The 17,875-nt window shown below is 42.0% G+C and overlaps 1 protein-coding gene across 1 annotated transcript; it reads left to right on the top strand.

Annotated features, from left to right (window-relative positions):
• Nucleotides 1–1,422: 1,422 nt before the first annotated feature.
• On the top strand, nucleotides 1,423–15,005 carry LOC108089558 (homeobox protein caupolican). Its single transcript, XM_017187902.2, is given in 6 exon segments — nucleotides 1,423–2,713; nucleotides 9,344–9,829; nucleotides 10,114–10,232; nucleotides 11,202–11,524; nucleotides 12,723–13,186; nucleotides 13,188–15,005. Coding segments are annotated over 6 exon segments (2,058 nt in total). The 5' UTR covers nucleotides 1,423–2,662; the 3' UTR covers nucleotides 13,803–15,005.
• Nucleotides 15,006–17,875: the final 2,870 nt, after the last annotated feature.

Here is a 17,875-nt window from a genome sequence, read left to right as displayed (position 1 = left end):
CTGGTGGATACACCCGGGATTCATGAAGTGGGTGTAGAATTTCCTGGCGCCGCCAAGAGCGTCCAGCAATCGAGTCTACAATAAGTGTAACGATCACGAGTTGGACAGCCTGGCACTTTTCCCAAAAATACTTGATGCATTTTCCTATGCAAATGACACACTGGCGCACACATTTACATACGAGTACATTGGAAAGTACTGAAAAAAGGGACACATGTGCGTCTCTTTTGACTTTGAGATGCGCTCGCATTTATAATAAATGGCAGCGCGTTAACACCCCAAAACATCAAAATACTCATTTTACAGAAATTCCCCAAAAATATTCCCTTCTCCGGCTGCTTCGCTTGCCATTAATTAGAACGCACTCGAGTCGAGGACTCTCGAGTGGACCGGGCCACGCCCTCACCCTCGGATCAAATAGGATCGAGATGTTTGTTTGTTTTTCCCATTTCGGTGTCTTGTTACGATTAGCTAGTGCCAATTAGCTACAATTTTTCCGTGTAGAGGCCTTAAGACGTTTATATTTGTGGGAAAAAAGAAGACAATTTGCCGTCTATTAAATGATTTTATTAGGCATGATTAAAAAAATATTTTTTTAATGCTTCTGAAATTAACAAATATCCAAGTTATATTTAGTGTATACATCAGGGGAATCCTATTTATATCTACTATATCTTTGATCTTGATTTTAAGCATCTATAAAAAACAACTTTTATATTAGTATTTCATATGTTTTTCTACCATTCAGTATTTTTTAAATTTGTTTTTAAATAAGTTTAAATTGGATATTTTTTTAAAAATGGGTCAAATACTTTTCCTTCAGCGTTTCAACATTAGATAACATATAAGGTTTATGCATGATTTTTTATTATTTGCGTGTTATTATATAAATGTTGTAATTCAAAACTACTTAATTAATCACAAATCTTTCCGCTTCTGCAGGTTCTTATGATTCCAAATCTTTACCAACTCCATAGTTATATACCCAATTATTTTTATTTTGTAGTTTTTATCAACATCGGAAAATTCTTAGCCAACTGCGGCTACAATATCCAATTGGGAAGCCTTTCGATCGTGGTCCGCCATGAAATCGCTTCCAACGACGACAGAGAGGGGAAGGCAGAAAGAGAGCGCCGATTCACTTTCCAGTGCTTGGAGGTGGGCGTTCTCTGAGGAAAGCAATAACAGCCCCAGAGAGATGTTCCATCTCTCTCGCAGTCAGACCACGTACACAAGAGTAAGAGAGTAAGCAGCAGAGCCGTGCTCCCCATCTGATTGGAACCCTGGCCAACCACAGAACGCCTGCTGACGTGCTCTCTCGTGGCTTGCAGCCATCCCGCTCTGTCCGCTGCTGCGCTCTCTTTCACACACAAACGCGCTGCTCGCTGAGCGGCCGAAAAACAGTTTGTTTCGAAACGCGAATAGGTGCGCATCTTCGCATCTTGGCATCTCCGCCGCGTCGCCCAAAAACTCGAAAAAAGGCCGAAACGAAAATAGAAAACCCGAAAACGAGTTACAGTCGCAGTCACTTTGAAAGTCGCAGTAGCAGTCACTGCCAGCCGTCACCGTTGAGATCCCGCTGACAGGTTGCGGAACCCGTTTTACTGGAGCGGATCGGATCGGCAGATGCAACCGCTGTAAAAATAATAAAGTGCGTGCAATATCTCAAAAATAACAACAACAATAAAACGGACCATCACTTCAAAAGAAACAATCATCAAATGGTGGCCTAACAAATCCTTTAAACTCATAAAAACAGTTTTAGCTGTTAAAACAAAATTCAAAAATACACAATAAAATTAAAGACAAAAATGATATCAAAAACTCGCTCGATATAAAAATGGACCATTTAGCTGACATATCTAAAAATTTCAATAGCTGACTATAACAAAAGCTCGATTTAAAGTGCACTACCTATAAACAAAAAAAACCTTCGAAAAACTAAACTTTCAGTAATTATTAGCCATAACAAAATATGTTCAGTTAATCCCCAAAACCAAACATTTAAGACCTGTGCTGGACATTCTTTAACTAAAGACTGAAGAGCCGCGTACATTTGTACTTCAACCGTAAATCTGTTTGCGGCAAACACTTGAAGCCAATTCGGTTTGCTGGCTGTTTGTTTTTGTTCCAATAACATTTTTTAAACCGGCCGCCAAAGAGTCATACAGAGTCAATAAAAATGAAGTAAAAACGGATGAAAAAAATAAGCAAAGTCACACACAAAACAAACAAAACATTTTCCGGCTCCGGCGACATTAACAGAACTGCTCGACATCGACAATTTGTTTTATCAATTTTCAACAAGGCCAACAGCAACAACAATAGCGCAACACCCAACAAGCCAGCAAACAACAAAAGCGCCCAAAGTGCTTAGCCGTCGAGCACGCACGCCAAAGCCACCCAACCGCCCAGCCACCCACGCGAACCTCCCTTAGCCACCCACTCAACCACCACCCCACATCCTTGAACACCCAACCCCTTTTGCAAGGGCTCCGCCAGCATCCGCATCCGTTTATTCTCTCGCATCCACATCCGCATCCTACATAGTAAAAAAAAATAAATAAAAATAACAAAAAACACAACGGACGCCCCACAGTGAAGCCAGGCACAGTGAACTCGCGTGTCGCCGCTTTTTTAAGCCAATTCAGACAGCGAGACAATGGCTGCATATGCGCAGTTTGGATACGCTGGCTACCCGACGGCAAATCAGGTGGGTTCCTTATCCGCTTAAGTCGCACTCGCGGGATATTTATTAGCCTAACTGATTATCTTAAGTTGCTTTGCTAGAGGATTGGTGTTTATTGGCCTGACTAAACATTTCGATAACTTTAAGTGGAGCATAATTTAATATGTTGAAAAAGTTAAGGACATTAAAATAATGTAAAAATATCTATAGTAATTTTGATAACATTTTAATGTTATTCTTTTGCTGACTCAATTTAATGGTGTTAGGAAATTTGTTAGTAAGCTTGTTAGTTAAGCAGTTTTATTCAAGCAAAGCCAGAATAAGAAATTTAAATTCCTACTATATGGCCATAATAGCAACCATGCCTTTTTTAGAGAGGGCTCCATTTATTTAAATATAACATTTCCTAAAAAGTTTGATAAGTTTTATGTTTTCATAAAACCAAAAGAGTTGAAGCTTGTTCAAAATATTGGCAAAGTTTAACATAATGTTTAAGGAAATGATTCTAAGGCAAATAAAACCTCATCAAAACGCACATTAAATTTCGTGATAACAAAGACAAGTTAAAATAGTTTAATCTTTGAAGATAAGTTTATTTTAGCCTCCTCTAAGCAGTACATCTAATACGTATTTTGTTAAGGCACTAAAGAAACCATTTAAATTATTACCTTTCGTCAAAAAAATAAATACTATATTTTATTTTATTTATTACCCAAAAATATTTAAAATATTTTGATTTACATCTCTGTCATTTCAATATGCCACCATATCTTAGTGATTTCAATATACACTCGAGAACACAATTTATTAGGGCCTGTGGAATTAGTCTCAGTTTAAAATAATATTTGGCACACCCAGGGACACGAAAGTGATTTTTCGGAAACCAGAAATTTAGTGAGTCAGTCGAGAAATTCAGCCACAGATTTTTTGGCATGTGCGAGGAAAGTCTTTAATAATGGACGCAGCAGTGAATGTGGTTTGGGTGAAAATAACTTTAAATTTACATTTTAAGCCGGCGGGAAAGGCAGGCCGGGGCGTCGCATGAATATTCAAGCACTTTGGCACCGGTTGGAGCTCCTGGATCCATATCCATACCATACCCATAATGGCCGCCCCGCCGCCGCCAAGAAATGTTTCACAATTTAGGACAGCCGTCACCGCCATTGAAAGCCGCCTTGGATGCAATCGAGGAATTCCAGGGGGATTTTGGGGAGTGGCGGTGCATCGTCCGAGGTCTGGTCATAATTACCCGGTATTCCGAGCTCAGTAATTCAAATTAGTTGGCCGCCGCTTGTGGGCCGAAGGGGGTTAATTTGGGGTATGAGGAAATCGGGCCGAAACACTTGCAACTACAAAAGCCCTTTCAATGGCTGTGTAATTCCTTGTTCAACGACTGCTATGTGGTCTAATGCGTCAATGCTAGACTTATGCGTTTATCCAGGGTCCGTGTCCTGTTGCCAATATATATATATACCATATAGTATCTACATATACAAATACATATATTGCTGGGCCATGCCTGCGGGCATAAATTTATGCTAATGAAGCCGCCGGAGCGGTGGACCATTTATTATAATATGCAAACTTGGTAAATTACAATAATTAAAATAATGAACGCTCAGATTATCGACTATAATTATGGCTGCAGATGTGCAAAGCCTTTTGCCGATCGATTAAAAGCCACCAGGATTTTGTCATCGTTTTACCTCATTTGCATTACGTTTTTGCCCCCTTTGAAGCTTGAAAAGCCATTTAGTCCGGCTACTAAGCCCAATTAAAGACTGGTCGAGTGAGATACTATCTCAGAAAACTGATACATAGGTGCATACACAATATCTGTCGACTTGGGTGCCAAATTTATAAACCTTACAATTTATGCAGTGCACACACAGCCTCGCCCGGGGCGAATTCATTAATTTAATTTTAATTTCAACGCCAAGACGGCATTCCAAAAATGAGGCAAAAACGTCAACGCATGCAATATATGAATTTAATCAACGGCTGACAGTTGGCAGTAGCAGACGAGCGGCACATCGCGAATTCTTAGCTTCCCATGCGAGCTGTTCACGCATTTCATGGCTAAATAACTCGAATTCTATGGCCACAAAAAGCGGCGCGACGTTGTCGAGTCCTGTACCCATTGGCCATCCTCCCATCCCCATTCCCCAATCCCTATTCCCCATCCACAATCCCCATCCGCGCGCTCCTTTGGGACGCAAAAGGACAGGCCCGTAAATGATGCGAGAAAAAACTAATATTTCGCAGTGTGCATTCCATAATTGATTTATGAATTTTTAATGCAAACATTGAGACCGCAGTTGGGAAAGAGTTGTTCCACTACCGCAAATGCTGCGCCCGAACTTAATTCAATAAGCGCGATGCGGAGCGATGCGCTGCACAAAAAACAAAGCAACTTATTCGCATTATTCGCATTAGCAAAAACGCACTTCGGGATGGTCCTTCTACTCTCTTTTGGTTTCTGATGCACAGAAAGAAAATATATGGTAAATTGGCCATCAATTGGAGTCCCTCTATTTCGTTTGTTTATTGTTTATCGCCTTAAAAACTTGAAGTCCATATAAAGCATTTTAATTTGACCTATCCTCAACCACTTAAATAGTCCGATTTTAAATTTAAATTTCTTTCAAACATCCTAAAAATTCAAATGAAAATTATCTGATTTTTGTAATTTTTACATTGAATAGCAGACATAATTTTGATTTTTTTAGTAATTTTGCCTTTCCACATAATATTTTCCATTCTTTAATTCAGAAAGGTATACACCTTGTTATCTTTTAAGCATGAGATAGTTTGCTTCTCGTTGTTTAAGACTGTGGATATTTGTAAAATTAATTCAGTATATTTCATTGAGGGGGAAAGTGGAGCAAGACTATTGTATTCAATGAAATATAATATAAATAAAATCACATGGTTAAAGTCAACTGCTTTGGATTTGAACTTAAATTTAGTTGGTTTAATCAGTCTTAAAATATGTTTATTAAAAACTGCGATGTTGATCTTAACGAGGGATCGTAAGCTGACATATTATTTTTGTTGCTATTAGAAAGTGTAGCTCTATTTTTCTCGATGTGTACATCGGAGGAGTGGGTATCTGTATGAATATGGCGTACTCGTTTGGCAGCGCAATCCTGCTGAATGAATGTGAGAATATGCCAAATCCAAGAGTCAGTCGCCGGAGAAGTAGACTGCGAATGCGATTCCTACTCCGATTCCGATTCCGAATGCGAATGCGAATGCGTCTGTTGATGCGAACATGTGTTTGTTTTGTAGGGACTCGTTCGCCTGCCAGCTTCCTTTCTGCCTGGGATCCTCTCATATTTTCGCTTATTGTTCGAGGCTGGCGTCAAGGCCCCCCAACCGTAGAAGCCACAACTCCCATACTCCATACTCCTATACTCCATACTCCTATACTCCATCCCCCAGATAGCTTTTGTTTCGCAGTCGTTGTTAGGAGTGCAAAAACAAAATCCATAAACGCATCCCAGCGGTAGCAGCAACAAACAGCGAAACGGCAGCACCACCAATAATCGCAACAACAATGCCGATCTCCTTTGTCTTCGCCTGGCATATCGGTACTGCTATACCATACCAAACCATACTATCCTATACCTATACCGTACTATATAGTATGGTATCGTGCGTTCGTGAAATGAGCATGGGCATTTGGGAGGCGGACTCGTGAGCTTAAGCATAAATCATAAAATTAATAACCGTAAAGTGACGGCAGCAGTTCTCCCAACATCTTGGCCAGAATGGGTGCGGGTGGCCATCTGTAGCCCCTCCGCTTGCCAGCGTATCTGTAAATATATCTGCATCGGCATCTCCATCTGCATCTGCATATGGATGTGGATGTAGATATGGTTATGGATATGGGCACTTCAAAGGCGCAGATAGAGATTTACACAATGTCCATGCCGGTTCACCCGAATTCGCATTTTTTTCATTTCTTGTTTAGACTTTCGCTTGTCCAGCTGTTTTGCAGATTTCATGTTTGCTTTGCAGTTAAAGATGCAAGGTTGAATTGCCACTTTGAACTTTCGTCATGGGGCATTAAAATCTGACTCGTAGTCCTCGGCTGAGTTGCCTGCCCTTCGGATAGTTAATTACAATTAGAGAACACCATTTTCAGGCGTGATTTAACTTGTAGCTTGGTCTTAAAGTGAAAAGGAATCACACCAGTAACTAATTTACATAAACTTATTTAGTTTATGAAAGCTATCATTATTTACCAATAAATCTCCTTTATTTTTATTTCTTAACCAACTTACAGTAGTTGAATTATCTGGCTTATTTATATTTTAATGTTGAATGGTTATATTCAAACCACACGGAAGTAAAAGCTTTAAGAACTTTAGTTTACGTCTTGCAAATATTCGTTGATAAAACCGTCAAAAGTTTCCATGAAAAACTCCTCTTTATGATTAAGACAGATAGGAGATGGCCACAAGTGTGAATATAAAATATTCCTTGTGGCAACTCCGCGAATAATCCTTATTAAACTTGCCGCAATTTGACACCGACAGCAAAACTGTCCGAAAAAGTCATAAAAGAGCTCCGAACTTTAAGACGGCATTTAGGAGCTGCCAACAAGTTTCAGCATTTCCGCAGAATAGAAACCCAAGCCAAGAGGGCCAAACCCAAACCCAAACTCAAACTCAGAACCCCGAGTTGGTTCCTTGGAGTGTGGCTTATCCTATCTGGAGTCACCTTGCGATAAACTCCGCGGCTGGGCGCTCTTCGCTGCACTTCCTGCGATTTCTGCAGCCGAGTGGGTGAGTGGGAACCATTAAAAATAAACTGACTTGCGTGCCGATAATAAGCGCTGTTCCAAGCCACAACTCCTACCAACCAAAAAGTTGACCAGCCAGTCTGGACTAAAGTCCAGAAAGCACCAGGTCCAAGTCCCCAGTTTGCTGTCGTCAACGTCGCCGATATGTGTTTTTTATGGGCGGCCACAAAAACTGAAATTGATGTTCGAATCGCATAAAAAATAAAGAATAATAAGAAACGAGCGCGCCCAGCGTTTTGTACATTAGCGGAGACAGCTCCTCCTCAGTCGACGTCGACTACTCCTGCCTCCATTCATTCAGAATTCATTAGATTTCATTCATGAAACACCTTCATTATGCAATAATTTCCCGGTGCTTTTCGGCGTCGGTGCGAAATTGCCCCGTCGATTAGATAGCCAGGCAGGAGGTGTTGGCGAATCAGCTCGTTTAGCCTTGAATTACCATTATTATTTAAATCATATGGGCCCCGATTGTGCAGAAGCCGTGATAGGCGGAGAAATCAACTGAATGCGAGGAACGGTAGCAATTCGAAATAATAATAAGCAAAGGGATTGTTATTGGATTCGGTGTCAGTGGCGAGATGTAAGCCAGATTTTGAGGCGCGTGAAGTGAACTTGACAGCCAAGTCATCGCATCGGGAATCTGGGTCGACCTTCTATTTACACTCTTCGTTTTTTTTTTTTGGGATTTTCGATCCGATCGAATCGAGGGTTTCTAACCGCCGGCTCAGATGTCTCCGATTCGCTGCGGTTATCGTGCCAGCGAGGATATGGGTTATATAGTCGGGGTTTATCGCGTGCGGAGGGGAGTGAGGAGTGAGCCTACCTGCGTCCCTCATCATTTGATTGCCCTTTTGGCCGGGCCGTGCCCATTCCCACTCGATCGATCGGTCCACTGATACTCCACTACCATGGGTTCGAAAACCAAACAGAACCGAGCAGAACAGAACCCTCTTCAAAGATCCCTGAATCCTCAACCCCTCGATCCTCAATCCTCGATCCTCAATCGTCGATGTGCAGGCCGCTCGGCTTCGGACGAAGCGGTATCTAAAATCTGACTGTGATAAATTGAAAATTAATGAAGTGAAAATAGATGGAACGGATCGCAAAATGCGCCAGGCCAATAAAATATTTTGACATTTGGAGTTATCATCTTAATCTGCTTTGTTGATTTCGACCTGGTCGGCAGGGACATGCCTTTGCGCTTACCTCTCCTTCCCTCCTCTGACCCTCTCTATCCCTCTCTTCGCTACTCTTCACTCCGCTCATTCGGGTCCTGCCAACTTCACCTGTTCGTGCACTTAGAGAAATCATATGAGAATGGTTGTTTGCCGTTGCCCTCCTTTTTATGAGCTTTAAAAGTGTGTAACCTACGAACCTTGCATAAAAACACATTTCAATTTTATATTTTCAATCTTAACTTCAAATTAATGTAAAGACGAAATAAAGGTAATTTATTTTTATTATTTTAATAATATTTTTTATTCCGAACTAGAATAATCAAATATTATTATTATTATTATTATTAATATTCAAAATTTTATATCATTATTTCTTTATTACTACAATAGTTGTTACTTTCATACTAACTTTCATTACTTTATTAATCAGAAAGAGTATATTTCATCGTGAGAAAGTTGCCTATTTTTATAAGCTTCTTTTGGTATTTAAATGTTTAATAATAAGTAAGAAATTATATACATTTATATTGATAAGTTCTACACCTAATTTGTCTCAGTGTGAGATTCCCTCACCGCAGAAATGTTTGAGTTCTCCTTCTCCTTTTTTTTCGGCATTGCTAAAATGTTCTCTTCTTTTTTTTACCCACCTCGGCATCTTTGCAGCTGACTACCGCCAATACCGACAGCCAGAGTGGCCATGGCGGAGGATCGCCGCTCTCGGGGACGAACGAGGCCTCGCTGAGTCCCTCGGGCGGTTCAACGGCCACGGGTCTGACCGCGGGTCCTTTGAGTCCAGGTGCAGTTTCCCAGTCGTCGCACCACGCGGGTCACAAGGGTCTCTCCACCTCGCCGGCGGAGGATGTGGTGGGTGGTGCAGATGTCCCCGGAGGACCCCTTTCATCTGCCGCCCAGGATTTGCCCACTCGGGGATCCTGCTGCGAGAACGGACGACCCATCATCACGGATCCCGTTTCCGGCCAAACAGTCTGCTCCTGCCAATACGATCCGGCCAGACTGGCCATTGGTGGCTATTCCCGGATGGCTCTGCCCTCCGGCGGAGTTGGCGTCTACGGCGGACCGTATCCCTCGAATGACCAGAACCCGTATCCCAGCATTGGAGTGGATAACTCCGCCTTCTACGCACCTCTGGTAAGGATTGGAATACCAAGGGGAACCTTGGGGTAGCCTGGCTAATTGGCTTTGTTCAGCCAGCGGAAGTCCGCGCAAATGCGAGGCGACAGGTTGAGCAGATATCGCCATGTTGGCCGTCAGCTCGTTAGGCGCGGTAACTTGTAACTGCCGCGATTACCCGATTACCTGGGGGCTGACAAATTCACAGGCTACCACTCCATTCCATTCCATTCCGGCTTACAAGTGGCTCAGTGCCTAACTAATCGGTGATTTTCGAACCTAATTTCGAATTCCAATTGCAGAGCAATCCCTACGGCATCAAGGACTCCAGCCCGAGTACAGAGATGAGTGCCTGGACCTCGGCGAGTCTGCAGTCAACCACCGGTTACTACTCCTACGACCCCACGCTGGCGGCCTACGGGTGAGCATCTAGAATTAAGACCTTTGGCTTAGGTGCAGACTGAAGGGTGGGGGAAATACGGTAGAACTTCCCAAGTTCAAGATTTAAAGAACTTTAGTAGGATGAGTTATGAAATTAAATGAATAACTTATAACATATGTATATTAATGCTTATAATGAAAGTATTTAAGATAACTTATTAAAATAGAAATAGATTAACATTGTCTAAACGAATTTACATACCTGAAATAAACCAACAGAAAAAGTTCAAATTATGTAGTAGGAAATTGTGATATTTTTTAACACCTTTAAACATTTTCCATATTTTTATTCCCATTATTTATTTTTGGAAAAGAATTTCAGACACATTTTATTTTAATTTTTTTTATATAATATGAATCAATACTTAAAAAAATTTATATTATACCAGCTTATCAAATTATTAGTAAATATAAACTTCAAGAAGAATGTTAGAATTACAATTAATTCCGCAACAATTATTTAAACTTGCTCCTTGGAAGCAGCTATTCAAGTAATATAGCAAAAAGTTATAGTTCAGGAAGTCCCACTGTACCAATACACAAATGGGAAACTTAAGTGGGCTTAAAATGTTGCCATGGGACAAAAACTTTCTCGTCGTGTCGCGTCTGCCGGGTTTCTTTTTATTTATCGCTTAAAAGGGTATGTCTGGCTTAGAGTTTTTAGCCCCGAGGCGCGGTTCTGGCTGAAATAGAACACTCTTTTCGCCATTTGCTGTTGACCTAGACGAGACGAGAGGAAGTTGCAAATGCATTCCGGTTCGAAGGGAGCGATCCTTATCAGCCACCAATAACTGATTATTGTCTTTAAGGTGTGTGGTGTGGGCTTTATTTGAACAAAAGCTGATAGCAGGCCGGAAAATCGTTGTTGCCCTAAGCAAACTCATTAGTGGCCATGATAGTGACTGGCACCTTATTGATTCTTGGTGTCTTATTGGTTATTGATTTACAGGTACGGACCCAACTATGATCTCGCCGCCAGGCGGAAGAACGCCACGCGGGAATCCACAGCCACATTGAAGGCCTGGCTGAGTGAGCACAAGAAGAATCCGTATCCCACAAAGGGCGAGAAGATCATGCTGGCCATCATCACCAAGATGACCCTCACCCAGGTGTCCACCTGGTTCGCCAATGCTCGTCGCCGGCTGAAAAAGGAGAACAAGATGACGTGGGAGCCCAAGAATAAAACCGAGGACGATGACGATGGTATGATGTCGGATGACGAGAAGGAGAAGGACTCTGGCGATGGTGGCAAACTCTCCACGGAAGCTTTTGGTGAGTCTTAAGAATATAACCCCTGCCTAGTAGCCAACCCCAATTAGTGGTCCTCAGCGATCTGTTTGTAATTTCTTAAGACCCGGCTTTCCAATTGCTTTCCAAACGCCTTCGCCCCAATTGATTCGTACGCCTTTCGGTTTGGCGAGTGACCCGCCTCCTCGGCAGATTTGTGGCACTGGGCTTTTAAGTACAATTTATGTGGCGAAGCGAATGTTATGCAACATTCGTCTGCCCGCCGTCCAAAGTCCGGCGTCCGTTTATTTGTCTGACTGCTTAGGCGACATCCTCCCCGGAAGTTGACAGCACATTGTTGGCAAAGTGGCCTTGCGCCCGCACTCCGATTCTCCAAGACACTGAGGGAAAAAGTGTGTAAAATGTCTTAGGTTTTGATGGTAAATTATGTAGGTATTTATATAACAATCAATGAAATTTAAACATTATTATTAAAGTACTTAATTAAAATTTAAAATAAAGCGAATGCAAGCATTAAAAATCAGTCGAAAATTCTTTGACAATTTTCAAAGTTTTTATAAAGTAAGAAATAACAAAAAAATACCAAGCATTTTGAAATAAAAACTCTGTTCAAAATATCAAAAAAGTATATATAGAAATGCTATATGTAGTGAATCGTTCTTTTTCCTGGCTAAAAAATTAAATAATTTTTCTTTGGAAATTAACTTTTAAATAGATTGAAAAATAATAAGCATTTTAAGATTAATCAAAATTTTTAAAAATATTTAAAATTAAGTTCAGAAGCTAGTTTGTTATATGTCATAGACCATCGATTTAACTGCCCCGTATTTCTCGGTGTATTCCGACTCCAAAGTGGCCTTGTTCGAGTTGGCGACACATAGAAACGGCGCTCTGGAAGGAGGGAAAGGGGGTGGGGTGGGGAAACTTGGGCGGTGGTCGGCGGAAACTCGAGTATTTTGCTGCTGAAAGCTTTCTCCGCTGGCTGCGAGGGTTGCACGCATCAACGCCCACCAACAATTTCAAGGGTTTTTGCCACAGTCAGCTGCCAGCTGCCAAGTTCCACCTCCTGGAAGTGCCAAGTTTTCCCAAGTCCTCTCCTTACTAAGAACTTGTCTGCTTCCTGCCTGCCGACTTGAAATTAATTAAATTTATTTTGTGTCTCCACATGGTCTTCCTCGCCACTTCTCCTCCACCCCATCATCATCATCATCTTGATCTCCAGATCCCGGCAATCAACTTATCAAATCCGAGCTGGGCAAATCGGAAAAGGAGGTGGACAGTGACCAGAAGTTGGATCTCGAACGGGAGCGGGAACACAATCTGGTGGCCATGCGTGGTCTGGCGGGACCGTATGCCACGCCTCCCGGTGCACCACATCCCATGCACGCGGCCTACAGTTCGTATGCGCAATCCCATAACACGCATACGCACCCGCATCCCCATCCGCAGTTGCATCATCAGCAGACGCAGCAGCAGCAGCAGCAGTCGCAACAGCAGCAGCAGTTGCAGCATCACCAGCAGCTGGAGCAGCCGTACTATCATCCTGGTGGGGGTTATGGCCAAGAGGAGGCGGACAACAATAATTTTGCGGCCCAAAAAAACCCGCTGAGCAGAGACTGTGGCATCCCAGTGCCGGCGAGCAAGCCGAAGATCTGGAGCGTGGCCGACACAGCCGCCTGCAAGACGCCCCCCGCCCACCGCGGCGTACCTCGGCCAGAACTTCTATCCACCAACGGCGGATCATCAGCCTCTGCACCACCACCAGTCGCACCACCCATCAGCGGTGCATCCCCATCAGGTGCATCCCAATCATCCGCAGCAGCAGTCGCAACAGCAGCAGCAGCAGCAGCAGGTGCTCCACTCGATGGAGCTCGGTTCGCCGCTGAGTATGATGAGCAGCTACGCCGGCGGATCGCCATATTCGCGGATACCTACGGCGTACACCGAGGCCATGGGCATGCACCTGCCCAGCGGTTCCTCCTCCTCCGGCAAGATACCCCATACGCCCATACACATCCATCCGGCGCCGCAACGGGTGGGGTTTCCCGAGATCCAGCCCGATACGCCGCCCCAAACACCGCCCACTATGAAGCTCAACAGCAGCGGCAGCAGCAGCAGCAGCGGGAGCGGGAGCAGCCACAGTTCTTTGATGCATTCCGCTCCGGTGACGGTGGCTTCCATGGTCAACATTTTGTACAGTAACGAGTCCTCATCGGGATACGGACACCACCAGGGGCACCACCACGGTCACTTGGGTGGCAGCAACTTGACCTATCTAACGGATAGTCGTTCCGGGTCGTAAGTCGACCTTGAACCAGTTAGCAAGTTAACTAGTTAGCTAGTTAGCCAGTTAACTAGTAAGTTAGTTAGTTACTCAGATACCAAATAGCAAGCGAAAACCACTTCGATTGGCAAAAAGGGGACAAGTGCAAGTTGGCGGTAAATCCGCGATTACGATTACGATAACGATTACGATTACAATAGAGATAGCGATAACTACACTAATTATTTTGCAATAAATGTAGCCTAAGTACGGCAATAAAACTTTATTTCCTACCATATCATAAATTATTTCGCTTTATAACTTTAATTAGCATATTTACACTCGACCGCTGAAATTTTCGAGACGCACACGTTTCGGTGGGGCGGTACACACTTAACGCTGGTGGTGGTGGTGGTGCAGATGGTGGTGGGGTTTTCAGTGTGTGTGTGTGTGGGTGTGTGTGTGGGTGTGTGTTGGGTGCTTTGGGGAGAACAGAGAGCAGAGCGGAGAAACGGAGCCGTGTCTGTCATGTTTTTTGCCCGGGGTTGAGTCACTCGGGCTCCGGGTTTAATGACTCGAAATAAACGCACACCAAACCACATCACTCCGCACCACAGCAGAGCACACCGCACCACACGAACTCATTCATCTTTGCGAGCGGAGAGTCTCATACCGAGAGTGGCATACCAATATAATAATGCCAGCAGCCGTGTTATAAATCAAGCGAACTTTTTGTCTTAGCTCGTACACAACAACACTAACATTTCCTACCTTAAGTGCTTAATCCACACACACACAACTTAATAATTTTAGATACCGCACACTAGACCTTAAGGAACTTCACGTTGTATTAGTGCTAATATCCTGAATTTGGATGGAACGGAGCATTAGCTTCCCAAAATCCCATTCGTAAGATAGTTAGTTACTCTAAGACTTTGCCTAACCCTTCTTCGACTTATGCATTAGACACACTTACTCGGCCAAATAATTAATCCGTGCAAACATAAATAGTTACTTAATCGTAAAACATGTAATTAGTTACCCTATTCGTTTGATTTATTTGTAGAGGAATTTAAGTATCTGTGATATATGCATATAAACACACACTATACGTACTGTACGAGCAATTAGCTGCGGTAATTTAGTTAATTCACACATACTTCTTCGGACACAAAAAGCACTTACGTTCAGCAACTGGTTCAAGACATTTCTAATGGCATACATTTTGTAATTGTAAATAGTATTTATGTAAATTTGCAAATTTAACGATAAATAAAGTTGAATAAAATCATTCATTATTCTTTTATTTGTTTATCTTATAGCGGGTAAAAATGTTATCTTGGGAACTTACACTTCTGGTCATTAAAGCTACTTAATCAGGGAACTTGATGATTTATTACAAGTTTGAACTACTGGTTTATTTTTTTTTATATACTAAAATTTATTGCAAAGGGGGCATATAAAATAAGGACAAGTTTACAAAGTCTCATATGATGGCAAACTATTTTTGTCATTGAGGTTAGTAATAATCTATTGATGTAACCAATGGGTTTTAGTAAACAGCTCTAATTCCAACAAATAAAAACATGCTCTTTCGAGGTGTTTATATAATTAAGCTTGCTTATTTTATACTTCAGCCTCCCAACCAAAAAAGCCTTGATATTATTATTGCTCTTGTTTTCTTATGATTAAGTACTACAATCCCTTCTAAATAAGAAATACTCTCACATAAATAAATGAGTGCGGCGCGACCCAATGAACTTAATTAATCGCGGCGAACAAGGGAGCGGTCGCATTTTTCGAAGAAATATGTAGATATATAAGCATTCAATCACGGGCCTCAAGTGTGTGTCGTGTGTCACATCTATAAATGAGAATAATAAATCGTCGGTGTCGCATTATAATTATCGACCTACCCATAACAGCTCAGCAATGAAATTCCACGGACTCGGACAATTCGAAATACTGTAATTCGGATTGACAGTTGATCCCTTTGTAAGTGCGACACAACATAATGATCGCAATATTCTGAAAAAATTCGGGTAAGCAGCTACCTGTGCGTAACCAACTGGGGAGCAACAACTTTATTTTATCAGATCGATACACTCCACGAGCGTCACGTTTCTAATTAGAGGAACTCGCCTAACGCATTTCATGGAGTTTAAACAATCGTACACACATTTTTGGACGGATATTTAGGGGCTAAATTGGGACACGTAGTCACAAAAAGCAGAAAAATTTTTGGTTAAGCTTGAATTTTATTTTTCTAAATGAAGAAAATATTAAATAAATAAAACATGACCGGTATACAAAATTGTAGCGTTTGTAAATTGAGATTGCAAAGTAATATTTCGAAAATAATATTAGTGGATGTAATTGATTTATATTGATTATAAAAATCATCATCAAAATCAGCTTCTTAATACCTTATTAAGAGTTAGCTGTATATAATTCCTTTTAAAATATTTTTAATTTAAAGTTCATCTACCTCAAATGCCATCTTTAAAAACTGCAGCTTGGTCAAATGCAATTCACATTCTCGTTGAAGGCCTTCAAACCCATTAAAGCTCCCGTGGGGTCCAGTTGCTGTAAGGACAATTAGATAAATTTTAGAATTTTCAAATTAGCCGCTTGAATCATGGCAGCATCTGCAGTCAATTGCACTTTTTCGCAAATGCATGTGGACGCAGTCTGGGATGCAACTGCCAATTGCCAACTGAAAACTGCCAACTGCCGCCAGCAACAAAGTCCAGATCATAATGAGCCCAGTTGGCTTTTGTCGGAGGCTGGCTTTGGCCATTTTATCCGCCGAGTGGAAAATAACAACATTAATTTAGCGCTTTGTTCTCTGCGATTCGGGCTGGGCCACATTTTAAATTAACCCAAAACATGTTTAGGGGTTTTCCGCACAATTGCCTCTTCGGTGCAAAGTGGCAAAAAGGATTTCACTACGGCTGCAAAAAGGATTGCAGCATCTGATGCCCACTTCGCTTTCGGGGTGGATGTAATTTAAAAGTCAGAAACAATAGAATGTGGAAAAGCCCATGAAGAGGAGGGAGGTGTATACTCATATAATCGGAATTGCATCTTTTAATTGTGCAACGCTTGTAGATATTAATTATGGCTTGGTCATAAAAATGTTGTTAATTAGTTTTAATTCATTAATTTCGAGGTATATAATTTTTATTTTATTTTTATTGCATTTTAAGTTTTTTGAAATCGTATTTTGAGAAACCGCAATCGGTTTTTATAAAGAATTACCCATTTACAATTTAACTGGAAAACAAAATAAAATGTTTTGCCTAACGCAATAAATTAATTCATCGTTCTCCGATTTTTTTGTTGGGATAATTTCTTTGAACAAACATTTTTCCCGCTGCCAGTGCAATTAATTTAAAATTAAAATAATAAAATATGGCCTGCATTCGGGCCATCGATATAATATATTATAGCGGCGCGTGTTTGGACCTTTTTGTTGAACAAAGAAACTTGTCGCGTTTCCATTTGACAAGACCACATTTGTGTTGTGGGCGTGTGCAGCGGCAGCGAATCCGGGGTTCTCTGAAACATGAACAGGTCTATTGGGGCTTGAGGACGCACACGTAGAACATTATTCGGCTACAAAATGGCCAAAACAACAAACCGCTATAATTTACCATATTTTATGGCTGCGCCGTGGCAATAAAATCGCCAACAAGGCCAATAACTCATTCTAGAGCGCTGGCGCTGCAGGGCGGCCACGGCGACGGTTGCAGTTGGTAGTTGCAAGTTGGTAGTAGTTGCCATTGCCATTGCCCCCGCCGCCGGTTACACGGGACGGTACGGTACGCCTCTGTCCTCCGGCGAAACTTCCGCGGTTGCACAACCCACAGTATGCAACACACACACACTCTGACACACACACTGCATGCGGTTGGCTTTTTAAACGGCTGAATGCGCCCGCTGATGGAAGTACCATATAAAATATATATAGAGCCATATAGCCATATAGCGCTTTGGGCCAGCAGCTCTAATTTGTAGCTCCATCGAAAACTCCCACCGCCGGCGCTGCTATTTTCAAATTTATCTCCGCCGAAACGTTCATTGATGGCCTGCATGTTTATTGGCCGCCT

The sequence above is a fragment of the Drosophila ficusphila genome, unplaced genomic scaffold (assembly GCF_018152265.1).
Source record: "Drosophila ficusphila isolate 14025-0441.05 unplaced genomic scaffold, ASM1815226v1 contig_286, whole genome shotgun sequence".
In the NCBI taxonomy this organism is placed as follows: domain Eukaryota; kingdom Metazoa; phylum Arthropoda; class Insecta; order Diptera; family Drosophilidae; genus Drosophila; species Drosophila ficusphila.
The sequence above is the reverse complement of the archived record's forward strand: the minus strand, read 5'-3'. Positions and strand labels throughout refer to the sequence as shown.